This window comes from Lonchura striata, chromosome 17 (genome assembly GCF_046129695.1).
Source record: "Lonchura striata isolate bLonStr1 chromosome 17, bLonStr1.mat, whole genome shotgun sequence".
In the NCBI taxonomy this organism is placed as follows: domain Eukaryota; kingdom Metazoa; phylum Chordata; class Aves; order Passeriformes; family Estrildidae; genus Lonchura; species Lonchura striata.
In genome coordinates, this window is record NC_134619.1 from 8478669 (window position 1) to 8501554 (window position 22886).

General features: G+C 46.3%; 3 protein-coding genes across 4 annotated transcripts; 2 read left to right on the plus strand and 1 right to left on the minus strand.

Moving 5' to 3' along the window:
- The first annotated feature begins 19 nt into the window (after positions 1 to 19).
- SNRPB (small nuclear ribonucleoprotein polypeptides B and B1) lies at positions 20 to 2353 on the plus strand. Its single transcript, XM_021540893.3, has 7 exons — positions 20 to 125; positions 211 to 362; positions 691 to 802; positions 1053 to 1205; positions 1570 to 1708; positions 1853 to 1978; positions 2174 to 2353. Exons 1-7 carry the CDS (start codon positions 123 to 125, stop codon positions 2209 to 2211), a joined length of 723 nt encoding a protein of 240 aa, XP_021396568.1. The 5' UTR covers positions 20 to 122; the 3' UTR covers positions 2212 to 2353.
- Positions 2354 to 2801: 448 nt separating this feature from the next.
- DDX27 (DEAD-box helicase 27) lies at positions 2802 to 9142 on the minus strand. Its single transcript, XM_021540892.3, has 21 exons — positions 8999 to 9142; positions 8786 to 8920; positions 8625 to 8684; positions 8198 to 8348; positions 7784 to 7830; positions 7540 to 7626; positions 6676 to 6781; positions 6421 to 6594; positions 5967 to 6117; positions 5715 to 5814; positions 5465 to 5606; positions 5237 to 5390; positions 5041 to 5122; positions 4788 to 4965; positions 4533 to 4639; positions 4293 to 4398; positions 4097 to 4191; positions 3870 to 3996; positions 3550 to 3634; positions 3291 to 3365; positions 2802 to 3019 (listed from the first exon to the last, which is right to left on the minus strand). The coding sequence occupies exons 1-21, from the start codon at positions 9092 to 9094 to the stop codon at positions 3004 to 3006; spliced, it is 2274 nt and encodes a 757-aa protein (XP_021396567.1). The 5' UTR covers positions 9095 to 9142; the 3' UTR covers positions 2802 to 3003.
- Positions 9143 to 9243: 101 nt separating this feature from the next.
- On the plus strand, positions 9244 to 22405 carry ZNFX1 (zinc finger NFX1-type containing 1). Of its 2 annotated transcripts, none has more exons than XM_021540894.2 (13): positions 9244 to 9708; positions 10427 to 12421; positions 13215 to 13343; positions 13781 to 13926; positions 14129 to 14272; positions 14716 to 14833; positions 15073 to 15317; positions 15433 to 15572; positions 15876 to 16030; positions 16663 to 16808; positions 17154 to 17264; positions 17982 to 18077; positions 19835 to 22405. In XM_021540894.2, exons 1-13 carry the CDS (start codon positions 9654 to 9656, stop codon positions 22262 to 22264), a joined length of 5910 nt encoding a protein of 1969 aa, XP_021396569.2. In that variant the 5' UTR covers positions 9244 to 9653; the 3' UTR covers positions 22265 to 22405. The 2 variants fall into 2 exon arrangements, with proteins under 2 accessions (XP_021396569.2, XP_021396572.2); XM_021540897.2 differs by having other exon boundaries at positions 14719 to 14833.
- The last annotated feature ends 481 nt before the right edge of the window (positions 22406 to 22886 follow it).

The following is a 22886-nucleotide window of genomic DNA, read 5'->3' on the forward strand; positions in this document are numbered from 1 at the left end:
GCGCAGCGCGGGCGGAAGTCGCGGCGGCCGCGCGTAGCAGCTTCCGCCGGGGCGGGCGCGCAGCGGGCAGCGAGGCGGGAGCGGCAGCGGCGGCGGCGGGGGGAACACCGACAGCCGCAACCATGGTGAGCCGGGCGGGCCGGCGGGGCGGCGAGCTCCGCTCCGCGCCGGGCCGGGCCGGCTCGCGGGTAACGCGGCGCTCTCTTGCAGACGGTGGGGAAGAGCAGCAAGATGCTGCAGCACATCGACTACCGCATGCGGTGCATCCTGCAGGACGGGCGCGTCTTCATCGGCACGTTCAAGGCCTTCGATAAGCACATGAACCTCATCCTCTGCGACTGCGACGAGTTCCGCAAGATCAAGTGAGCGGTGGGGGTGCCCCCAGCCCGGCTCCCCAGCGTGGGGGCTCGGGGCGAGAGCCGGGACAGCGCCAGGACAGCGTGTGCTGCCGGCTCCTGCAAAAATAGCCATGGGTTTAGTCTCTTGTCAAACCCCCAAACTGCCAAAGCATATGGGACCCTTTGTTTCACTTCTTTCCTAATAACCAACATATCTGATAACATTTGTAGCAGTTTAGATTTCTCTATGTACTTAGTTTGAGGCATATAAGAATGTGCTCATCTAAGCTCAAAGAGCAGCATTCATTCATTCTGCTTTTCCTTTTGTTTTGCAATTTATTTTTCTCCCCAGACCTAAAAATTCAAAACAGCCAGAGCGGGAAGAGAAACGAGTCCTTGGCCTTGTGTTGCTACGAGGGGAAAACCTGGTGTCCATGACGGTTGAAGGACCACCTCCAAAGGATGTAAGAATGAGCAGAGAGCTAAAGAAAAAAGAAGGGAAATATGATGAATTTGCTTCTTTGCAGGGGAACGCTACTATTGTATTGTTGTAGACTTACAGATACTGTTGTGACTAGGTCCAACAAACTTCACTGCAGGAAGCTCTAATTCCTTTGTGGGCTTGGGCATTTCGTAGGACAGAGGAAGGCTGTGGGCATCTGTAGGCTCTGAGGACTTCTGATAAATCTTTCTTTTTGGGGGCTGTGTTTTCAGACTGGAATTGCCCGGGTACCCCTCGCTGGAGCTGCTGGAGGACCTGGTGTTGGGAGAGCAGCAGGAAGGGGAGTACCAGCTGGCACTCCCATGCCACAAGCTCCTGCAGGATTAGCTGGCCCTGTCAGAGGAGTGGGAGGACCATCGCAACAGGTGAGATACTATGACCCGTGTGGCTTTTTATTTTTTGGTACCAGTGTGATGGAAGAAATTGGTGTAGTGGAAGAACTGGAATCTTAGTTTCTGTTACCACAAAGTTTGAGCCTAGCAAGGCTTTTTTTTTGGTATCAGATCTCCTTAGGTATTGTCCTGTATGACAGAAGAAGCGGGTTGAAAAGTGCAGCTTTTCACACATAATTCAAGTGGTATCCATTGAATTGTATTACAGGTTGTAGTGTTATTTAGTAAGTTAAGAGAAGACTGATGTAATTTTCTGAAGGGGAATTTCAATGTTACGTTTTAGTTATTATGGTAAAGCAGGTGCTATTTTTCCTGAGTCTGTTTGTTTTGTCTACAGGTGATGACACCCCAGGGTCGTGGAACAGTTGCAGCTGCTGCTGCAGCAGCCACCGCCAGCATAGCAGGAGCCCCAACTCAGTACACACCAGGGCGTGGGGGTCCTCCCCCACCCATGAGCAGAGGAGCCCCTCCTCCAGGTAGGAATTACTCTGTAGAGCTCATGTTTTGTTGCAAAACTGGTAATCTGATGAAGATCTGGTATTGTGGGAGATATCCTGATACCCAGCTAGTGCCTTGAATATTCAGCTGGACTTACATGCTTGTTTTTTCTCTGGCTGAAGGAATGATGGGACCTCCTCCAGGCATGAGACCACCAATGGGCCCCCCCATGGGAATGCCACCTGGCCGAGGGGCTCCAATGGGAATGCCCCCCCCAGGCATGAGACCACCACCCCCAGGAATGAGAGGTGAGCAGAGGCTATCCCATCTGCCATGGGGCTCTGAGAAGCTGTAATACAATGTTTGAAGGGTGATGCATTTCAGTGTCTCCCTAGCTCTGCTAGTTGTCATAAGTTCTGTGGTGCCAAAAAGGGGTCCTATAGGGGAAATGTCTTTTCTGTTTAGTGTTGCTGCTTCTTTTCAACTGTTTCCTTTATTCCCAGGACCTCCTCCACCTGGCATGCGCCCCCCAAGGCCATGAGAGTTCTGTAATGTACCTCTGAACTGGGAGAAGACCAAGGAAGGGGATACACTGAGCAGTACCACCTGTCAGACCTTTGCTATGTATATTTTTATCTACTGCTGGTAATGTTTGTCCTTTTTAATAAAGCCTACTAGTAGGAGTCACTGTTGTGCTGGACTGTTTGTGTCAAGGGTGCAGCCATTACTTTTACTGTTCCACATTGGTCATCCCAGAAGAGCAAGCTTGAAGAAAAAAAGCTTAATTTGTATAGATAAAAATTAACAGTTGTTTTGTGTTCCTTACAGAAATTATAGCATAGCAATGAAATTTAACATGGCTGATGGAAAAAGAACAGATTGGGAGAGTAGAGATGATAAAAATATTAAAGAAAGCATCTTTGTGACAGGTAGTTTGAAAACCTTTTTTCCTATTATAAAAATAGGTTCTAAACCACAAGAGTATTTTTTCAGCTCTTAATTGAGATCACAGAAGTATATGAGCAAAACTTCATTCAGTTTTTGCCTTAAAGTTATTATGTACATGAACTAGAAAGATGTAAGATATTCCAACTCAGTTGTTCTAGCCATCCATAAAACAGAGTCGACATCTTACAAGAAAAATAATCCTTTATTTCATGGGTTGCTACAGATGATTTCACAGTCTTCAACCAGATAATTGACAAACATTCCAGAGCTATTCCACAGCTTGAAGAAAAACTTCAATTTTACTGAGGTTGTCTCCTTGCAGTATGACAAAATTGAGGGCCTGTACAGTGTGTCTGAAATTACCTACTTGGTAACAGTTCTTAATTTACTTTCTCTTATACCTGCAAGAGAAGATAGTAGAAATGATATTACTCCATGACAGATGAGGAGCAGCACTGAGCATTTTCTAGGCAAAATGGTCTCCCAAGTAGAAGCCGAGGAAATGTGTTAACAAAGGCCCTATCCTTGATTACCCCCAGCATCAGACCTGCAATAAGAGGGTACTGCAGAACCAACACACCTTTTAGAAAGGGCATTTAAACAATGACAGGAGGAAGCAGAAAACAAGGAGAAAGCCCCAAAACTTGAACAAGAAAGTAAAGGAAACTATACCTGGACTTGGATTTGAAGTTTCCTCCTTTCCTGCGCTGGGCGATACCCAAGCGTTTTCGATCTTCAAATGATGGGCTTTTGAGAGAGAGGGGAGGGAGGAGAGGTCAGACATGTCACAGAATTATATCAGCAGGACAGGCACTTTTGAAAAGAACTCTGCCCCTATTTCAGAACCTCTTTCCTCAGTATCGAAGTATCCCTGAAGAAGTACAGAGGTGCAAACAAATTCTCATTACTGCAGTCTGCACGAAGACCTTACCCAGCACGATACTGCTTCAGAGCCTTCCTGCTTGTGTTGGTCAGCTCTTCGTCAAACACAGACAATTTTTTCTTCTTCTTGGGACCTAACAAACAATTACACTGGTTGTAAACTGGAGGCCACAGCATTATCACAGTACTCTTGAACACAACAATTAGCCTAAGCATGAGGCAAATGACTGCAAACATGGACCCTGGGGCAGCACTTGTGGCCACTCCTTCAAAGATCGGTGCCTCTCTCTAAACAAACTAGAATAATTTACCTATTTCTAGCACAGTAAGTGACGTAAAGTAAGTTAGCTGCAAAACAAAAGTCTCTACCTGCTGGTGCTGCTGCTGGTTCCTCTTCTGGCAAGGCTCTGGCTCTCTTTGCTCGGCGATTCCTCTTTGCCAGCCGCTCAGCATACATTTGAGATTTCAAGATCTCAAACTGTGACCTCTCCTCTGGCTGAAAGGTGTTAAAATACAAGTTTTGGTGATGTGAAGCTTTGCTAAGGGAAAACTATGATAGTCTGCCCAAGGTCCCACTTGTCCACAAATGAACTCACTGTCATTTGGCCTTTTTTCTGTGTGTCCTGTACAAATTTCTTCCTTTTCTTTTTCCCTCGTAATGCTAGGTCAAATTCTTGCAGGGCTTTAGCCACTGGAAAGAGAAAGATAAACAGAATAAAGAACCTCTTAAATCACAGAGCAGAGGCCAGCTGTGGCTATAGAATTGACCATGGCAACAGCGTCATGACTCACATTTCTCTTTCTTCCTCTCCTCACGGGTCTGGAACCAGCTCCGCTCCACATTCTCACTCCCAGTCTCTTTTTTTCCTGTCTCCAGCTGCTTCTTTGCCTTATTGATCTGTGATAATTCAGGTAAGATGTAAGCTCATGGTAGCTAAAAATTACTCCCCTTTCTAAAATAGGCAGGTTAAGTACACTTAGGGTAACCTCATAATGGACTATATCACACCAGATACTAAAAGAATTGCTTACCTGGGCCTCTGACTGCTGCATCTCACGTTCCTCACGCTCCAAGCAGAGAACTGCATAGATATCTTTCTCTAGATTCTCAATCTTCTCCCGAAATTTCAATATGACATCTGAAAACAATACCATATGAACACCCAGAGGCAGCTCATGTGAAGTCCATCTTGATTTTCAGCACCTCCTTTAGTGTCCCTCTGTACCACAATATTCCTTCCCTGTGTACTTTCTCCAGCTCTTTACCTCAGTAAAGGTACCACATACCTTGGGGGAGGATTCTGGCTTTCACTGGTGTTTTAGCAGTCTTGACAATCTCCTTCAGCATCTTGCGCTCTTCCTCACCCACAAGTGAAACTGAACGACCAGCCTTGCCAGCCCTGGCTGTCCGACCCACACGGTGGACATAGTGTTTGATGGTGTTTGGCATAGTAAAATTGATTACCTGTAACAGAAACAGTGTTAGTAGGGAATCAACATGAAAGGCCTCATTAAAAAACCCAGCATTTCAAATACTCACTGTTTTAACACCTTCAATATCAAGTCCACGTGCAGCCACATCTGTAGCTACCAGGATATCAATCTGCTCATCCTTAAAGCGCCTGAGCAGAGAGAACAAATGCATTAGCAATGAATGTAGCCATCTGCTTCCAACCTAAAACTTCCAACTTGGAACTTCTTTTTAGCCTAGGCTTGCTAACTAAGCCTGCTAATACCTGAGTGATTCCAGCCGCTGTGTCTGCGAGAGGTTGCCATGAAGCTCCCCAACCCGCAGGCCCATCAGTCCCAGCAGGATGTGCATGCGGTGAGCTTGCTTCTTGGTCTGGGTGAAAAGCATCACATGATCTTGGAAGGTTCGTGTCAGCAGAGCTGAAAGAAAGTCCTCTCAGGAGCCTGCTCCACAGTCACTCACTGATTCCAGCTTGCCTTGGCTCATCGCTAACCTGTTACAATGGCCTCCCGGTCCCCCTCCCGGTTGGGTCTGATCCGGATAAATTCCTGCCGCAGGAAAGGAGCAACATCCGTGTTGCTGTTCACGAAAATTCGGACGGGATTTTTCAGGGAAACAGAAGCCAAATCTTTAACCTACAAAAAACAGGTTAAGAAAAAACGTCCACATGATTTCTGGTAAAAGACCTGACAAATTCCCATTCAATTTCCTGCCTTGGTATGTTTCTCAGCAGCTTGTCTTACCTCCTCAGTCATTGTGGCAGAGAAAAGCATTGTCTGACGGTGGTGGGAACACAACCTGATTATTTCCTTCATCTGCTCCTCAAAGTATTCATCCAGCATCCTACACAGGAGAAAAAGAGCAAAGTAAGGCAGCTTCATTTAGGCCTGGCCAAGAAATATCACATAAGGCAGTACAACAACTACAGCCTGACAGCCTGGAGAAAGGAAAGCAGAAAAGTGCCAGGTTTTTCTTTGCTGTCCTGCTTACTCTACCTGTCTGCTTCATCCAAAATCAACACCTCAACACTGCTCAGGTGGAAAGAAGGACAGTTGTGGAGATGATCAATCAGTCGCCCAGGAGTGGCAATAAGAATGTCTGGCCCTGAGCGCAGAGCAGCTTCCTGAGTCTTCACATCCAGGCCACCTAAAGAGAGGGAATACAGACTGCTGACCCCCCGGGCACACTGCAGCACAGCACAGGGATGCAAACTGCCTGAGGAATACCTCAGATAAAACCACATTCAAAAACAGAAATGAGCCCATATTTTCTTTCTCAGAAACAGGTAAACAAGTACAGCACAACCTTGGAAAGCAATATTTTGAACTGCAATGTATCTACTAGAAGCATAATAACCATACAGCCTCCAGTTTTACAACACAGAATTCTCAGTTCTGTATAGTGGTTTACAATGAGCTGTACAGTTCACATAAATGACTTAACACTCACCTACTGCCAGGCAAGTTGTGACACTGCTGAACTGTGCCAGCTGTTTTGTGACAGAGTGCACCTGAATACCCAGTTCTCGTGTTGGCACCAGAACCAGTACACGTGTTATTGGAGCCTGACGAGGTTTGTAAATCAGGCGCTCAAGGACAGGCAAGATGAAGGCAGCTGTTTTACCTGAAAAACAAAAAATTAAGAAAGGTTACCAATTATTGTGAATAGCTAATTCTCAGAGCTAGTGCTCTGCTCAACCCCTACCTGTCCCAGTGGCAGCACAAGCACAAATATCCTTTCCCAGAAGACCCACTGGGATACAAGCCTTCTGAATCGGGGTTGGTTGCTTGAAGCCAAGAGCTGTGATTGCCTACAAAGGAAGGAGAGCAATTAAAATCTGTCTCTGGTATAGCCACACCTGGAGTGCTGTGCCCAGAGCTGGGCATCATTACAAGACACACAGATATATTGCAGAGAGACAAGCAATAGGCTACAAAGATTATGAAGGGCACCTCACATCTGGGGAATGGCTGGCAGAGCTGGGACTGCTTAGCCTGGCGAAGGCTCACGGGGAAAGTTGTCAATGTCAACAAATACCTGAGGGGAGGGTGGAAAGAGGATGAAGCCAGGTTCTGTTCAGTGGTGCCCAGAGACAGATGCAATGGGCACAAACTAGAACATGGTGATGTATGTGTTTAGCTCACGCTAAACACCAAAAACCACGTTTTCACCTCAAGGGTGACCAAGCACCAGCACAAGGGGCCCACAGAGGTTGCAGTCTCCAGCCCTGGAGATATCCAAAGCCATCTGGACACATTCCTGGGCAGCAACTCTAGGTGGCCCTCCTTGAGCAGGAGTTTGACAATATGACCCCCAAAGTCCCTTCCAACCACACTGCGACAAGTCTTGCTCGAGATAGTGTTAACACATTCGATCTTTGATTGACAGAATCAAAGAACACTTTCCATTAATCTATAATAACAGCTTCTAAATGACTATCACACTATCTCCCAAATGATTTGTCAGAGAGGCTGCAAAGCAATGAGAAATCTGACAGTTCTAATTGGTGGCAGGGAGGCTGTACAACATTCTTCAGAGTGACATGTAATAAATCAGCAAGGTAGATACCTTCAGCAAAGGTCGTGAAAGATTCATGTCCTGGAATGACAAGTTGTCATCATACTGAGAGGCATCTTCAAAAAAGTTTTCTGCTCCCTAGAAACAGGAACAACAACAAAACTGTAACAACACATACAGCAACACAACATATTATCAAAGGGCTCTGGGCTGGTTTTTGAGCTACGATTTGCTAACAAAAGCAAATTCCTCAATAAGAAATCCTGGATGAATTTGACTATTTTTAAACACTTACCACTTCTCCCTTTTTTGATCTCTTCTTTTCCTTCACTTTGACCTTATCTGCAAAGAAAGAGAAATGTGACAGGAATTAGGAAGCACAGCTAAACCCATAACAAGATGAAATATTTTCACCTTATAATCTCATACTCTTTGCTTTCAATTCAGATATTGAGGGAGAAGCCTTAGAAACAAGTAGAGACATGTAATGGAATAAAATTGCTGAGTAAATATCCTTGTTCAAGGATGGGTTTAATAGTGGTTATCATTCAAAATAAACTTGATTAAAATCAGAAGGAATGTTGCAGAAGGCAAACAAAATATAAATGGTGCTCCTTGCCCGCTCCCAGCAAGGCTTCACTTCAGATTTTTCTCCAGTGAGCCAACTCTGCATGAGATTCATGGTCATTTCTGTGTGTAGTGCTGATACCTGCTTTTGTGAAGATACTTTCATCATCCAGTGAATACTCAGACTCCACATCTTCTTCATCCCTACTGCAATCCTCAGGCTCATTTTTGGTTTGATCATCTTCAGCCTCTGCATCCTCAGCTTTCACTTTTACTTGTTTAGCTTCCCTTTCCTAAAAAAGGAAAATAAAATTCTATGAAAATGTTTTAAAAAGTATGAAAAAGAATCTCCAATCCTTTGTGAATCTGTGTTTGTTATTATGAGCCCATTCACAAATCCATGGTTTTGCATAACTTTGATCACTAATAACTCTGCAACCTCATCCATTCAGGAACTCATCCCATGTGGCAGCAAGCCGAGCCAAAGTGATGAGCTGCAGCCAGAGCACGGTGGCTGAGGGAATGGCCAAGCACATACCAGTCTTTTCAGCAATGAGAAAGACCCTGACCTGGAGCTTCCTTTTCTGTCTCACTTTCTCAATCTTCTCATCCAGCGTCGTAGCTGCTTTCTAGGCAGAAAACCACAACAGGAGAGCTGTAAGAGGAGCCCGGGAGAGCAGCGGGCGCTGTGGCCTCTGGCACCGCAGCTCCACCCGGCCTCAGGCCTCACCTTGCCGCGGAGCTGCCGCAGCGCCGCCGTCCAGGCATCCTCCCCGCCGGCCTCCGCCTCCCCGAACACGAACTCGGCGCTGAAGTCCCCGCGGGAGGGTCTCCGCCGCCCGGGGCCCGGCGCCCGGGGCAGCTCCTGCGGGAACACCGGTGAGCACGGAGCGCGGCCCGGCCCCGCCGCACCGCCCCGCGCCTCCCGCCTGCCCGGCCCCACCTCCTCGTCCTCGGAGTCGCCAGACTCCGAGTCCACGGGCACCACGTCCCCCTCGGCGATGGTGCCCACCAGGCCCAGGCTCTCCAGCGTGGCCATGGCTGCGCGCCGGAACCCCGCGGGACACGCGTGCGCCGGGCCGGGCCGGGGGCCGGGCCGGGGGCCGGGCCGGGGGCCGGGCCGGGGGCCGGGCCGGGGGCCGGGCCCGGGCGGGCACGGCCGCGGCTGCTCCGCCCCGCAGTGCCGGGAAAGGAAACCGAAAGCGGCCGTGCCGTGGCCGCACAGGTGGCGGTGCGGTGTTTTCCATCCTTTGCTTGCACTCTACTTCTATTCGCTTCCCTTTCTCTAGGCTTCCCCTAGCCGCGGGAGCCGGAGAGAGGAGAAGCTCCGTTTCGGCGGCGCTGGCCGCCGCTGGCGAGGGGCGGGAGCTCTGCCCAGCGGGCGGGACTTGCGGGGAACTGGAAAGTGAAACTTTGCGGGGAATTGGAACGGGGAGCGCTGGTGGGTGTCGCGGCAGACGCGGCCGCTCCCGGGCTGTGCGGGCAGCGCAGCGCAGCATCGCCCGTGTCCGGCCGCAGGAGCGCCGCGGTCCCCAGCGCCCAGCGCTGCCCTCGCCCCGGAGAGCTGGAACAGACCCGGAGCAGTGCCCGGCCGGGCGATGGAGGGTCCTGGGCAGGAGCCCCACGCCCGACAACCCCGAGGTGGAGCGAGAGGTGAGGGTCCCCCGGGGAATGCAGGGCAGAAGGGCTGGGTGTGGTGCTGGTGTGGTGCTGGTACAGAGGGCTCCGCTATTCCCCTGCCTGTGTACAGCGAAATTTTCTCTCAAGGCTGAGTTTCAACACTTCTTTATTTGCCCTTGGAGTCTCTTTGGGGCCGTGATGCGGCGATGTGTTGCAGCAGCCTCTTGCTATTTGTTCCTGCTAGCAATCAGTTTTTCCCTAAGCATCCTGTGGAGAGTCTGACAAAGGTCCTATGGGGTGTTCTTCCTGCTACTCCGAGAGGCTGGAAGTAGCTCTGTGCTACTTCCACAGAGGCTCCATGTTTTGTGTGTGCTAGGTACAGTTCAAGTCAGCTGTGGCGTCCTCTGTCATTTCATTGATGATTAACTCCCGAGGAAATGCTGTCCTGTGCAGAAAACTTAATCTTTCACCTTCTTCTGCTTTCAGTTCTGTGGGAAGGGGTTTTGTTTTTTAGTGTCTTTGTACCTCAAGTGAACTCTAAGCATGGCAGTCTCTTTAGCAGTTGAATAGAAGGGTACAAATGAGACACCAATTTGAAAATCTGTGTGCAAATGTAATAATTTTTAACTTGATGTCAAATGTTCAAAATATGCTGATTATCAGGTCAATATGCTCATTCATTTTTGTTGGGAGGCATGTTAATTTGGTTGATTTATTATTAAGGAGTGTATTTTTTTCTGCTTTTTTAAAGGGCATGCACTTCATTTGGACACTGGCTTTATAGGAAGAGGCAGAAACAGAACAAATAACACACCAGGCCAGGCACCTAAGTTAGGGGGAAACCTCCAAGACAGTAATTATACCCCTCTACAAGGGCAAAGAGAAGAGGGGTTTGGATTTCAAAAGGTTCCTCAGTCAAGTGGGATTAAATTAAGAATCCAAGGTGAACAGGCCAACAGTGAAGCCACAGGATTCTGGACTAAACAGGAGGAGGGAAGGAGAATGAGGTATCAAGGTGGGCAAACACATGAGAGGGGCAGAGGACCCTGGAATGAGCAAGAAAATGCATTTAGAGGAAGAAGGTGTCAGCTTGGACAAGCCCATGAGAGGACCAGAGGACCCTGGAATGAGCAAGAAAATGGAGGCAGGGGAAGGAAGTATCAAGGTGGACAAGTTCAGGGAGGAGCTAGAGGAAGAGGGCTGAGGAGTGGGTGGGAAAAGGAAGGTAGCACATGGAGGATACAACCTCGGGAGAATCCACATTTCTACCAGAATGCTACACCAGGTGGTGCCCACCACAGTGAGCAGCCTCAGCAAGCCAGAAGGATTGGCTATAAATTCCTTGAAAGTCTCCTCAAGAAAGACCCTTCAGAAGTTGTCATCACACTTGCTTCCAGTTCGGGCTTGAAGGAACTTCTTTCCCAGACAACCATGAACCACAATTTAGTTCAGCTGATTTGCCAGGTGCTTCAGAAAGTGTGCAGTTCCCAAATGGACCGACAGAATGTCCAACACATTCTTGGAGTTGTGAAGGAGTCCAACTTTCTCAAGATCTGTCTGCCACAGTATGTGTCTGACATGGTAACAGAAGTAGTTCCTTCTGTACGCCATGAGTACCCTGAGCATATCAGCAACATCATTTTACTTCTTCAGCACCTGATAAGTACTTTCCCAGCCAGTGCCGTGCAGAAAGTCTCCATACTTTTGACAGTCTTGACAGCATCCATAGATTCCCTGAGAACTTTTGGTGTGGAAATCACAGAAGAGACAGAGAAGAATTTCAATAAAGTCCAGATGCTCATGCAGCATCTGCAGGAGAAGAGACGTGAAGGCACACTGAGGGCTGATAAGTGTACATTTATGCAGCCTCAAGATGGGCAAGAAGAAAGCTATCGATCCATGAGCATTTATCCAACATATAATGAGATACATGGTAATGAGAAACCTTTTCTACGTCCCAATTTTGTTTCTGGAAAATATGAAAGCACGAGTATTTATCTTGACACCCACTTCCGACTTCTGAGAGAAGACTTTGTAAGACCTTTAAGGGAAGGTATCATAGAGGTTTTGCAGAACCTCCAGGACAGAAATTTGAGAAAGAAAAAATTTGATGATATCAGGATCTACTTTGATGCGCGGATTATTGCCCCATGTTGTACCCCAACTGGTATTGCTTACAAGGTCCAGTTTGATACAAAACCACTGAGGTTTGTACACTGGCAGGATTCTAAACGATTGCTATATGGATCCCTTGTTTGCATGTCCCAAGATCATTTTGAAACATTCCTTTTTGCCACTGTTTCTAATCGTAATGCTGCAGATCTTGCCAACGGGATTGTGGAGCTGTGTTTCGATGCAGATAACCAGCCACTGCTGGGAGAATTTCAACCCTCAGATTGTTTCCTCATGGTAGAGACAACTGCCTATTTTGAGGCCTATCGGCATGTGTTAGAAGGGTTGCAGAAAATGCAGGAAGAAGACGTCCCATTCCAGAAGTACATTGTGGAATGTGATGCACAGGTGAAGGAGCCGGCATATCTGACACGGGATACTGCCTACAACCTTGCACCTTTGGTGAAGACTTCAGGTGAAGAGAAGTGCCCTGATAGCTTGAAAAGTGTCTGCATTCTAGATCCCAATCAATGGCTTTCAATGGAAGCTTTGAAATTAGATGAGTCTCAGATGCAGGCATTGAATCTTGCACTCACCAAGGAACTGGCTATCATTCAAGGACCTCCTGGCACTGGTGAGACATATTTGCTAGTATGGCTCTGTAATTTAAGAAGTTGATTTCCCCATCTAGGGAGATTAACTTCAGAGCAAGCCAGCTGTACTGTCTCCAAAGCTTTAGTCCTGTGGATAATGATGCTTGAGACACCCAGTTAAGTGTGAGCTGTGGAGGTAGTTAAATATCCTCAAATAGCCACATCTGATCTTTGCCCACCTAGATGCAAGTAGACACCAACTGCACTGTTGGCTGTGCTTGTATATTGGGATGAAGAAGTTTACAATGACCTTTGAGAATTTTGTCCTTCTTGCTGTGCAGCACTCTCCTACTTATCTTCACGGCATGCTAGGACTTTGGGAGCATTCAGCCATGTACCATTGTGTGAATAAAGTATTACAAGATGAACTGTAATTGTTTTAAATGATACCTGAATTTAACAAGCACCAGTCCTTGTATTCCAATAGTATGTGGATATTTAATGGGCAGCTAGATGTCATCTATGATGGCAGTATCAGCGTGGGCTGGGGGATGCAGTGGGAGAGAAAATCCTGTGTCCAGGTCTGCTGTATTATCCAAAAAATAACATTCTTGCAGACTGTGGGCTTGCTCAGCTACAGGCCGGAATGTCAGTGTCATGCTACTTTGTCTACATTTTGTAAGCTATTTACCTCTGAACTGGGATCAGTTCTTTCTGTACAGATCAGATTGGCAGCCTAGAAAGAAATTTTGTGTCTGTTTTTGATGATTTCTGTGTTTCAAGGCACTCATAGAAGGTGGATTACCCTTTTCTGATTCTGAGCTTGTCTTGCAGGGAAGACTTACGTGGGTTTGAAGATTGTTCAGGCTCTCTTGACTAATGATCATGTATGGGACGCTTACCGGAAGCGTCCCATCCTTATAGTCTGCTACACTAACCATGCACTGGATCAGTTCTTAGAAGGTAAGAGTACCTGCAAGCAGGATGGTGGTATAATCATAGAATCATAGAATGATTTAGGTTGGAAAGACCTTAGAGGTCATCTAGTTCCAACCCACCTGCCATGGACCTTCCGCTAGATCAGGTTGCTCCAAGGTTTGTCTAGCCTGGCATTGAACACTTCAAGTGATAGTGCATCCACAAATTCTCTGGTCAACCTGTTGGTAGAACCTATAAGTAGAAACTATACTATAACTCTTACTCTGCTTGTTGTATGGCACGATAACCTACATTTTGGTTTTTTTCTTTTTAGTGACTCTAGCCCCATTGATATAGATTAAAAAAAATTTACTCAGAGCAAACCACTGTAGGATTTGCAAAGGGTATTTTTCCTACCTCTTGTCCTACTGCTGAAAACTGAGCTTGGCCCTTTAGTTCTAATATTTCTTTTTTATTCACAGGAATATACTCATTTGCATTAAATGGGATAGTGCGTATTGGGGGCAGGAGTACCAGCGCAGCCCTGCACAGATTCACTTTGAAGGACCTGAGGAAGCAAACCAACAGATATAACTTCCCATCTTACCACTTCAGAGACTATGAATACGTATGTGCAGACCTCCTGGGAGATGCTGGGATTGGGTTGCCTGTGCATTGGAGGAGATGATAAACTTCCCCCACACCTGGCCTTTCACCTTGTTTTACACTGAATTTGGCCTCTTAATTCTTCTGTCAATTTATTGTTGTGCTGTTAGTGAGCTTTGTTTCTCTGAATGTGACACTGCCTCCCTTCTCTTTGTTATGAGTAGATAATGAGGGAGATGAAATGGGCTGAGGAGCGTCTCCGTGAAGGAGCGCATCGGTTGGAGTGCACGACCTTTGGAGTTATGCATGAGCGCTACTTGAAACCGCACATGGCACCCTGGCACTGGGCCAGCCTGACAAAGGCTCTGGTAAGAGAGGTCCCTTTCTTCTGAGTCAAGCAATCCCAGTGCATGCTTACCATCCTTTCTGCTAATGGTCCTGAGGTTCCCCCAGCATACATCTTTTTAGCATCATTTGGTTACTGGGAAAGTAAGGGAATGAACAGCAAGCTGTGCCAAATGACAGTAGTCTAGACAGGCAGGGCAAGCCGGGGCTTTGAATTTTGCTCCTTTAGACTGCAGAGATTCTAAGATCTTTAGCAGCATATAAATGCAAGTACCGAAAGGACAGCCTCTTAAACTGAAGAGAGGAGGGGTACCCTTTCTGAAATTCTGTGGCTTCTTGGATTTGTTCTGGAGAGTGTCTTGGGGGGGACTTGTCCTAGTTTCCACTGCTGTATGGTGCTGCTTTGGCATCATCCTAAGACTCTGAAGTGCAATAGGCCTGGCTGATTTGACTTTCCCTGTATAAGGAGGACCCTAAGTTGTACTCCATTGGTTCACGACACTCACTGATCCTGGAGTGGCTGGGACTTGGTGTATCTGCCTTCAACCAGAATGCTGCAGAGAATATATGGGCTGAAAATCCAGGTAAAACAAACAAAACAAAAAACCAAACACCAGAAAGACACACACACATTTTCTACAATTTTGTTTACATAAGCAGTGTATGTATGCCAGAAAAGAGACACTGCTACTTAACAGGCACTGAATGATGTGTGATACTCTAAGGGAATGGAAAGAAGATTAATCCTAATTTCAGTGAAGTGATCTGACTGCTGGACTGATAGAGTGGCTGTGGCTTACTTCATGTGACTGGTGACTCTCAGGTGGTCAGCAGGAAGGAGAGGAGGAGAGGGAAGATGAAGCAGAAGAGGAGCTTTTGGCGATCCCAGAGATGGCTGACCTGATTGAAGCTGAGAGAGTGATTGAGGATGAAAAGATAGCATACCCTTGGAAGAGGGAGAAGGAAGATGACAGTGCTGTTAATAAACTAGCCCTTGCCATGTTGGCTATGAAGCTGGACCAGGAAGAAGGAGCAGCTCAACCATGGCAGGAGACCATGCCCTGGGAGGTAACTGCATGCATTAGCATGACTGTGTAAATAATAACATGGGGATGCTAATACAAAAGAATCTTTGTGCTGTAACTGCTTATTGGGGCACTGTTTTGTTTTTTTTTTTTTGCAGGTAACTCGTGGCCAAAGGAGAAAAATTTTGCAGAAGATGAAGGTTGAGCTCCGTAAACTGAACACAATGACAGAGGAAGAGGCTGATGCTATTCAGGATGTGTGGCAACTTGACCTGAACTCCCGCTGGAGGCTTTACAGGTGACAAAGCTATTTTGCAGGGCTTGTCAGGCAGGTGTTTCCTAGGATCATTCCAGTATGCAAACTGTGTCAATCCATGATGTTTCTGTGTGTACCTGTTCAGCTCCTTGTTTGAACATGCTTGTTCTTACCTTCCTTGTACTGTATAGGAAGCAATGCCATGCTCTGCATTTGTACTTGTTCAGGACTAAGTACAGATGGTAATTATCTGTTTCCCAAAAGGCATGAACTGAAGCCACTCAGGAACTGTGGATCACCATCCTGTTTTCCTTGCAGTGTGTCATAATGGTGCTTTTTCCCCAGGCTTTGGCTGCAGAATTACCAGGATTTTATTAAAGACAGCATTCGGGAGCATGAAGAGCAGTATCAGGCAGCAGCACAAAGACTGGAAAAACTGAAGCTGGAGCAAGATCTCATAATTCTCAGTAACGCCAGAATTGTGGGGATGACTACTACAGGTGAAGAGCAGTTGGGAAGCAAATCAGTAATGTATTGCTTCCAATCATCTTCAAAGAACCTTTTTGCTGAAAGATTAGTATCATGTGTTGCTTCACAGCCTGGGTCAGGCTCTGCATTAGTCTGGAGCCTTTTTAATCTGTGAATCCCTTTGCAAATGGGGCTATTGTGAGAGTTGTTAATTAGTGGCATGAGCAGCTTCTGTGCTGTTTTGCACTCCCCCTTTCTCAAGTAGCATTCTTCTAATGGAACTGCACCACTTATGCCTTAGTAAGGCATAGCTAATACCTGTATTACTATTCCCACAGCACCTTCTGGAGATGGTAGTCTCAAAGTCATTGTAGTATGTTCCTTTGGAGAGACAACTGAGGCTTATTTATGTATGTAGAACAATGTATTGAGTGTATCTTCTGTCTGAAGAGAGCATTGAAAAAAGGACGTAGGCAGACATAGGACTAATCCCCAGCTGCCTTCCTTAATAATTCTTCATATAGAAGCCATCCCTGGTATGGTGCTGTTTTAAAATTCAAAAGGCCGAGTGTTGAAATGGGGCAGAGCCTACTCCCCTCTGTGAAAAGTCTTGCCTTGCTTGAATGCAGTTATATCCTAAGGTTTATCTTCTGTCCTTGCTCAGGTGCTGCAAAATACCGAAAGATCTTGCAGTGCATAGAGCCGCGAGTTGTCATTGTAGAAGAGGCAGCAGAGGTGCTTGAGGCTCACACCATTACTACTCTGAGTAAAGAATGCCAGCACCTCATCCTTATTGGAGATCACCAGCAGGTAACTTTCATGACTAACTTCTCTATCTGCTGGGTTAATTAACAAGAACCGTCTAACCAAACGCTGTGTGGGAAAATTGCCAAGGCTTGTTGCTCCCCAGCTTCCACAGATACCACCAGTCCTGTCTCCTGTAGTTTTAGAGTGGAGCTCCTGTGGGGCTGGTGTTTTAGTTAACTGATACAATTTTACATATGATTTGATTGTGGCTGTATCTTTGATGTTTAGCACTTCTGCAAGAATCCAGTCTCTGATCTTTCAGTGGGTGACCAGTCACAGAAAGTGAGAGTGAAAAATCCTACTTTCACATAGGAAAAGTGCCAAAACCTCCTATCCCTTTTCTTTCAGTTGCAGCCTAGTGCAAATGTATATGACCTGGCCAAGAACTTCAACCTTGAAGTCTCTCTCTTTGAACGTCTGATCAAAGTGGATTTCCCCTTTGTCTGTCTGAAGTACCAAGTAAGAAGGAGCTATAAAAAACATAATGGCATTTGTATTTAGCTTGTTTTAAGTTTGTAATACACTTAAGTTTATATTTCTACAGTAAGAGCAGCCTAAAATAAGAGAATGTACTATCTAACTTCTGAAAAGAGTGGTAGGATCTGTCAAACTGATACAGAGTTCCAGCATATTTTCAGTTATTTAGTGATATTGTCCACAGCACTGTGTTTCTCATGTTTTTGTGTGAAGAACACGGTTTATTGTGCCAACTGAAACTTCCACAACTTTGCAGAATGAGACAGCAAAATTCTTCTCAGGATACTTCCTGCTAAATTGCTATAGTCATCTATCTTGGTGCCTGTGGAAGTTAATTCTGCCACCAGGAGTCATATATTAAAGGCACCTGAAAGAGCTCATTTAGTAGTTAGAGTGAAATGCTGGCTTTTGTTATCTGTAAGTGTGCTTAGATTTGCACTGAAGCCAGAATTATTGTGCAAAAACCTTATCAAGAGTTTTTCTTGAAGATGCTCTGCTACTATCACTCCTGCAGTAGTCAGTGGTGTCAGCAACAGCGTGAGGGGAAGCAGGGATTGGGAAGTGCTCTCTTCTTGTGTCTTATTGAAAAGTCATCCTTGTCTTGTATTCAGCCACTGTCTGTACAGTGGAGCAAAAGACTATTGACAGGGAAATATGATGCTCCTTTCTCAAGACTGATAAAACTGTTTTGTGTTTCAGCACCGCATGCGCCCTGAAATTGCCCAACTTATCAGTCCTCATATATACCAGAAACTGGAGAACCATCCCTCTGTCCTGGAATATGAGAATATAAAAGTGAGTTTTCAGCAATCCAAGTGGTTGCTTTTGGCCCCCTGTTACTGGCTGAATGAGTTTCTGTAAAATACAGTGTTAAAGGATTTCAAATTCTTAGGTCAAGTTCAGTTATTGAAATTTATACCTGAATCAAGGAATTGTGCAATATATAATTATGTAAGTAATTTGTAGTTCTTCTGGCATTAGTGATGGTGGACAGTGGAAATAGATCCAATACCAATGACTTTAAAATAACAGTAAAAAATGAAAGGGGGAACAAACGAATTGTAGGAGCATGAAAGCTAAGAAGAAATCTTAAATGAAAGGCTTAATGGATAATATTGAAACTCCAACATAAAATAGGTGACAGGATTGCTGGAACTCTTTTTCCTTGGTTTCTCCATTTGGGCATTTGCAAAGAAAATCTATGCAGCTTACTTCCCAGAAGTCTGAACCAAGCTTAGACTTTTACACTGATGGCCTTGGATCTCTGAAACACAAGCCATACTCTGGGAGAAAGACTGGAGGCAGTTGCAGCAGTAGCATTACAGAACCTTAGACTATGTAAGTCTGTCTTCGTAAAAAAACCCAGTACTAATTAGTTATAAGTTCTTTAACTGGATGAAGGAAGCATTCTGCAAACTATAGCAGAATGCTGAAGTCACACAAGAGAAAATTAATAGTGAAGATTTAATTATCAGAATAAGCTATCTGGAAAAGTGGTAGATCTTGAAATTCAGATCAAGTCTTTGAAGAAGACAATTTAGTTAACTAAATTAGAAACCCAAATAAACCCCTTCCAAAATCCAGCTAACCAAAACCCCAACAAATAAGAAAAATACCACCTAAAAGACATAACAACTTGGGAGACTACAAAATTTTACCCCATTTCTGCTACAAGAATCTATTCTAGAGAATCTTGTGGTTCTATCTGGCCTTAAAACAAACTTCAGATACCAAAAGGCATCAAAATTGAATCTTTGTATTTTTCCAGCTAGTACAATAACCAATGTAAGTGATGACTGAATTAAATTCTGCTCCTCTGGACACTTTGCCCTTATGGATACCTTGGAAAAGCAAGAGATCTGTGTTTGATCTACAAAAGCTGTTCTTGCCTGTTAAAATCAGTCTCTGGGTTTTGGCAGGCAGAAAAATAATTTCTTACAGGTAAAATAATTCCAGTTAATAGGTAAAACATTAAAAGCTCCTACTAACTCGGGGCAAATAGAGTTTTTAAACAGGTGAGCAGTCTACTCTACACATCATGAGCTGGTAAGTGACTACCGGAGTCCTAGCATTCCTAGTTTATTCTGTTGAAGGAGAAATCTTCCTTGCTGCTTCTTTTTATTGCAGCAACAGAGGAGGCATGTTTTAGGCAAGTGCTCAGCCCTGTGTACTGGTAACTTAGTATCTTTTTCTCACAGGGCCAAAACAAGACACTGTTCGCACCTTGAGTATGGTTTGAGAAGTTACTAACACTTCATGTTTTCTTTGCTATAACCTGGAAATGTACAGTAAAAACATCTCTGGAAAGATAGGGAATAAAATCCGAAACTGATTTCATATTAGGATACTAAAATATTACCAATAAGCTGAAATGGGAATTTGATTAATAACCTATGGAAATCTGAGAGGAAATTACCTAAGTACACAGTAACTGCATACTGTAGTCAGCTCCTCAAAAGTCCTCTTGTCAGTGGATAATCAGGAGCATGGAAACAGGTTGTGGTGACAGAAACTAGAATTCTCTCTCTCTGACATCCTTCCTCTTGTTTCAGGGTGTCTCAACTAATGTCTTCTTTGTGGAACATGAGGTTCCTGAACAAGAAATCCAGGAAGGGAAAAGCCACCAGAACCCACATGAGGCCCACTTTGTAGTGGAACTTTGCAAATACTTCTTGTGTCAGGGCTATGAACCTTCTCAGATCACCATTCTCACTACTTACACTGGACAGCTCTTCTGTCTGCGCAAGCTCATGCCAGCAAAGATCTTTCAAGGTGTGAAGGTTCATGTGGTAGATAAATACCAGGGAGAGGAGAATGATATTATTCTGCTGTCATTGGTGCGGAGCAACAATGAGGGGAGACCTGGGTTCTTGCAGATCCCTAATCGGATATGTGTGGCATTATCCAGAGCTAAGAAAGGCCTCTATTGTATTGGAAACATGAGAATGCTTGGCAAGGTTCCTCTCTGGAACAAGATCATTGAAACCCTTGGGAAGAATGGTCACATTGGCCAGTCATTGGAGCTTTGCTGTCAAAACCACCCTGGAACCAAGACAAAGGTATCTACAGGTGAAGACTTCAACAGTGTCCCGGAAGGAGGCTGTACTCTTCCCTGTGAGTTTAGGTTGAGTTGTGGGCATGCTTGCACAAGGGTATGTCATCCATATGACCCAGAGCACAAAAAGTACCAGTGCCTGAAGCCTTGTCAAAAGGTACTTTGTGCAGATGGGCACCGCTGCCCAAAGTCATGTTATGAGCCCTGTGGAAAATGTATGGTGAAGGTAGAGAAAACGATTTCTAAGTGTGGCCACATACAGATGGTGCCATGCCATATTCCAGCATGGGAAATTGAGTGCCTAGAACCTTGCCAGAAGAAGTTAAACTGTGGACACACATGCAAGAGTTCCTGTGGGAAGCAATGCAAAATGTGGTGTTCTGAACAGGTTACTATCACATTGAAATGTGGCCATGAGCAGGAAGTTTCTTGCTGGATGGCTGGCATGACGAGGATGAGAGGTGGTGTGACATGTGACGTTAAGTGTTCTGTCACACTGGCATGTGGTCATGTGTGTTCAGGTTCCTGTGGTTCTTGCTTTGGAGGAAGATTTCATATGGCATGTGTCAGGCCATGCACGCGTGTCTTGATCTGTTCCCACAAGTGTCATGAGCCTTGTACTACAGAATGTCCTCCTTGTCAGAAGGAATGTCAGAACTACTGTATCCACAGTAAGTGCAAAAAGAAATGTTGGGAAAGCTGTGTTCCTTGTGCTGAGCCATGCGAGTGGCAGTGCCAGCACTACCAGTGTACCAATCTTTGCTCTGAGCCGTGCAACAGGCCTCGCTGCAATGTTCCCTGTGCTAAGATGCTGCCCTGTGGTCATCCCTGTGTTGGATTGTGTGGAGAGCCCTGCCCAAAGAAGTGCCTTGTTTGTGACCACGAGGAACTCACTCAGATCTTTTTTGGCTTTGAGGATGACCCAAATGCTCGATTTGTGCAGCTTGAAGACTGTGGCCATGTCTTTGAGTCGCTGGGCCTTGACCACTATATGGATGAAGATGATGATGTCGTCAAGCTGAAGGTATGCCCTTTGTGTCAGACACCCATCAGAAAGAATCTGAGATACGGCAGCAGTGTGAAAAGGCAGGTGGAGGAGATAGAACGGGTGAAACAGAAAATCCAAGGCCCGGCAGAGGAAATTGAGTCTAACAGACGGAGACTGCAGGCTGCACTGGCGCGGGAAGTTTTTCTGAAACGTAATCTATTCTCTAAGTATGTCATGCTGGAAAACCAGCTAAAATCTTCTGCTCTCTCAGCAAAGAGTATTGGACTAATTGAGAATCTGCTTAATTTCTACAAACGTGTAGCAGAACTAATTAATTCTATTAAAAAAATTGATGAGAATGAACAGGGTGAGGTGATAGAAAGGCTGAAAGAAGTGATGAAGTGGTTGGATAGGCAGCGCTTCAGTTTTACAGAACAGGAGCTCACTGACCTGCAGTCTGAGATCCAGAGACTGACTTATTTGCTGGGCCTCTTGGAAAGGTGCAAAGCAAGTAGGATGATGTCCACAGACATTGCAGCAGAGATTAACAGTGCACGTGAGATCCTGGAAGGGACAAAGAAATTCACAGAGGAGGATGAGGCTGCAGTGAAGGCTCACCTGAAGAAGATCAATGCTAGCTTGCCTGTGTCAGGGCTGGGGATTTCTGAGGCTGAGAGGGTGCAGATTGTCAGTGCTATTGGCTGTCCCCGTGGCCACTGGTTCAAGTGCAAGAATGGCCATATCTATGTAATTGGGGAGTGTGGGGGGGCAATGCAGAGGAGTACATGCCCTGAGTGCCATGAAGTCATCGGTGGTGCGAACCACACTCTGGAGAGCAGCAACAGCCTGGCCCCGGAGATGGACGGGGCAACCCATGCAGCCTGGTCCGATGTGGCCAACAACATGCTCAACTTCGAGGACCTCCGCCGGCTGATGTAGAGCGGTGTGAGCCCCGCTGCTTACCGCAAACACGCACACAGGGGCACAGCCCCGCTGCTTACCGCAAACACGCACACAGGGGCACAGCCCCGCTGCTTTCCCTGTTTGCTTGCCAAGTAATAAAGTGTGTATCGAAACGAACTGGTCTGCGCTGTCTCTGTGGGGTGGGTCTGTCTCTATGGGGCTGTCTCTCTGGGGTGGGACTGTCACTATGGGGCTTTCTCTGTGGGGCGGGGCTGTCTCTATGGGGTGGGGTGGGGCTGAATCTGTGGGGTGGGGCTCTCTGTGGGGTGGGGCTGTCTCTTTGGGGCTGAATCTGTGGGGTGGGGCTCGGCTCTCTGTGGGGCGAGGCTGTCTCTGTGGGGCGGGACTGTCCCTGTGGGGCGGGACTGTCTCTGTGGGGCAGGGCTCTCTGTGGGGCGGGGCTGTCTCTGTGGGGCGGGGCTCTGTGGGGCAGGTCTCTCTGTGGGGCGGGACTGTCTCTGTGGGGCGGGGCTCTGTGGGGCAGGCTCTCTGTGGGGCAGGGCTGTCCCTGTGGGGCGGGACTGTCTCTGTGGGGCGGGGCTCTGTGGGGCAGGCTCTCTGTGGGGCGGGACTGTCTCTGTGGGGCGGGACTGTCTCT

Coding starts and splice junctions, on each gene's coding strand:
- SNRPB (XM_021540893.3), top strand. Junction 363..690: donor GACGAGTTCCGCAAGATCAA/GTGAGCGGTGGG, acceptor TTTTCTCCCCAG/ACCTAAAAATTCAAAACAGC. Junction 1,979..2,173: donor ACCACCCCCAGGAATGAGAG/GTGAGCAGAGGC, acceptor CTTTATTCCCAG/GACCTCCTCCACCTGGCATG.
- DDX27 (XM_021540892.3), bottom strand. CDS start 9,094: ATGGCCACGCTGGAGAGCCTGGGCCTGGTGGGCACCATCGCCGAGGGG. Junction 8,349..8,624: donor GACAGAAAAGGAAGCTCCAG/GTCAGGGTCTTT, acceptor TTCCTTTTTTAG/GAAAGGGAAGCTAAACAAGT. Junction 5,123..5,236: donor CAGCGGCTGGAATCACTCAG/GTATTAGCAGGC, acceptor CTCTCTGCTCAG/GCGCTTTAAGGATGAGCAGA.
- ZNFX1 (XM_021540894.2), top strand. CDS start 9,654: ATGGAGGGTCCTGGGCAGGAGCCCCACGCCCGACAACCCCGAGGTGGA. Junction 14,834..15,072: donor TATATGGGCTGAAAATCCAG/GTAAAACAAACA, acceptor GGTGACTCTCAG/GTGGTCAGCAGGAAGGAGAG. Junction 15,318..15,432: donor AGGAGACCATGCCCTGGGAG/GTAACTGCATGC, acceptor TTTTTTTTGCAG/GTAACTCGTGGCCAAAGGAG.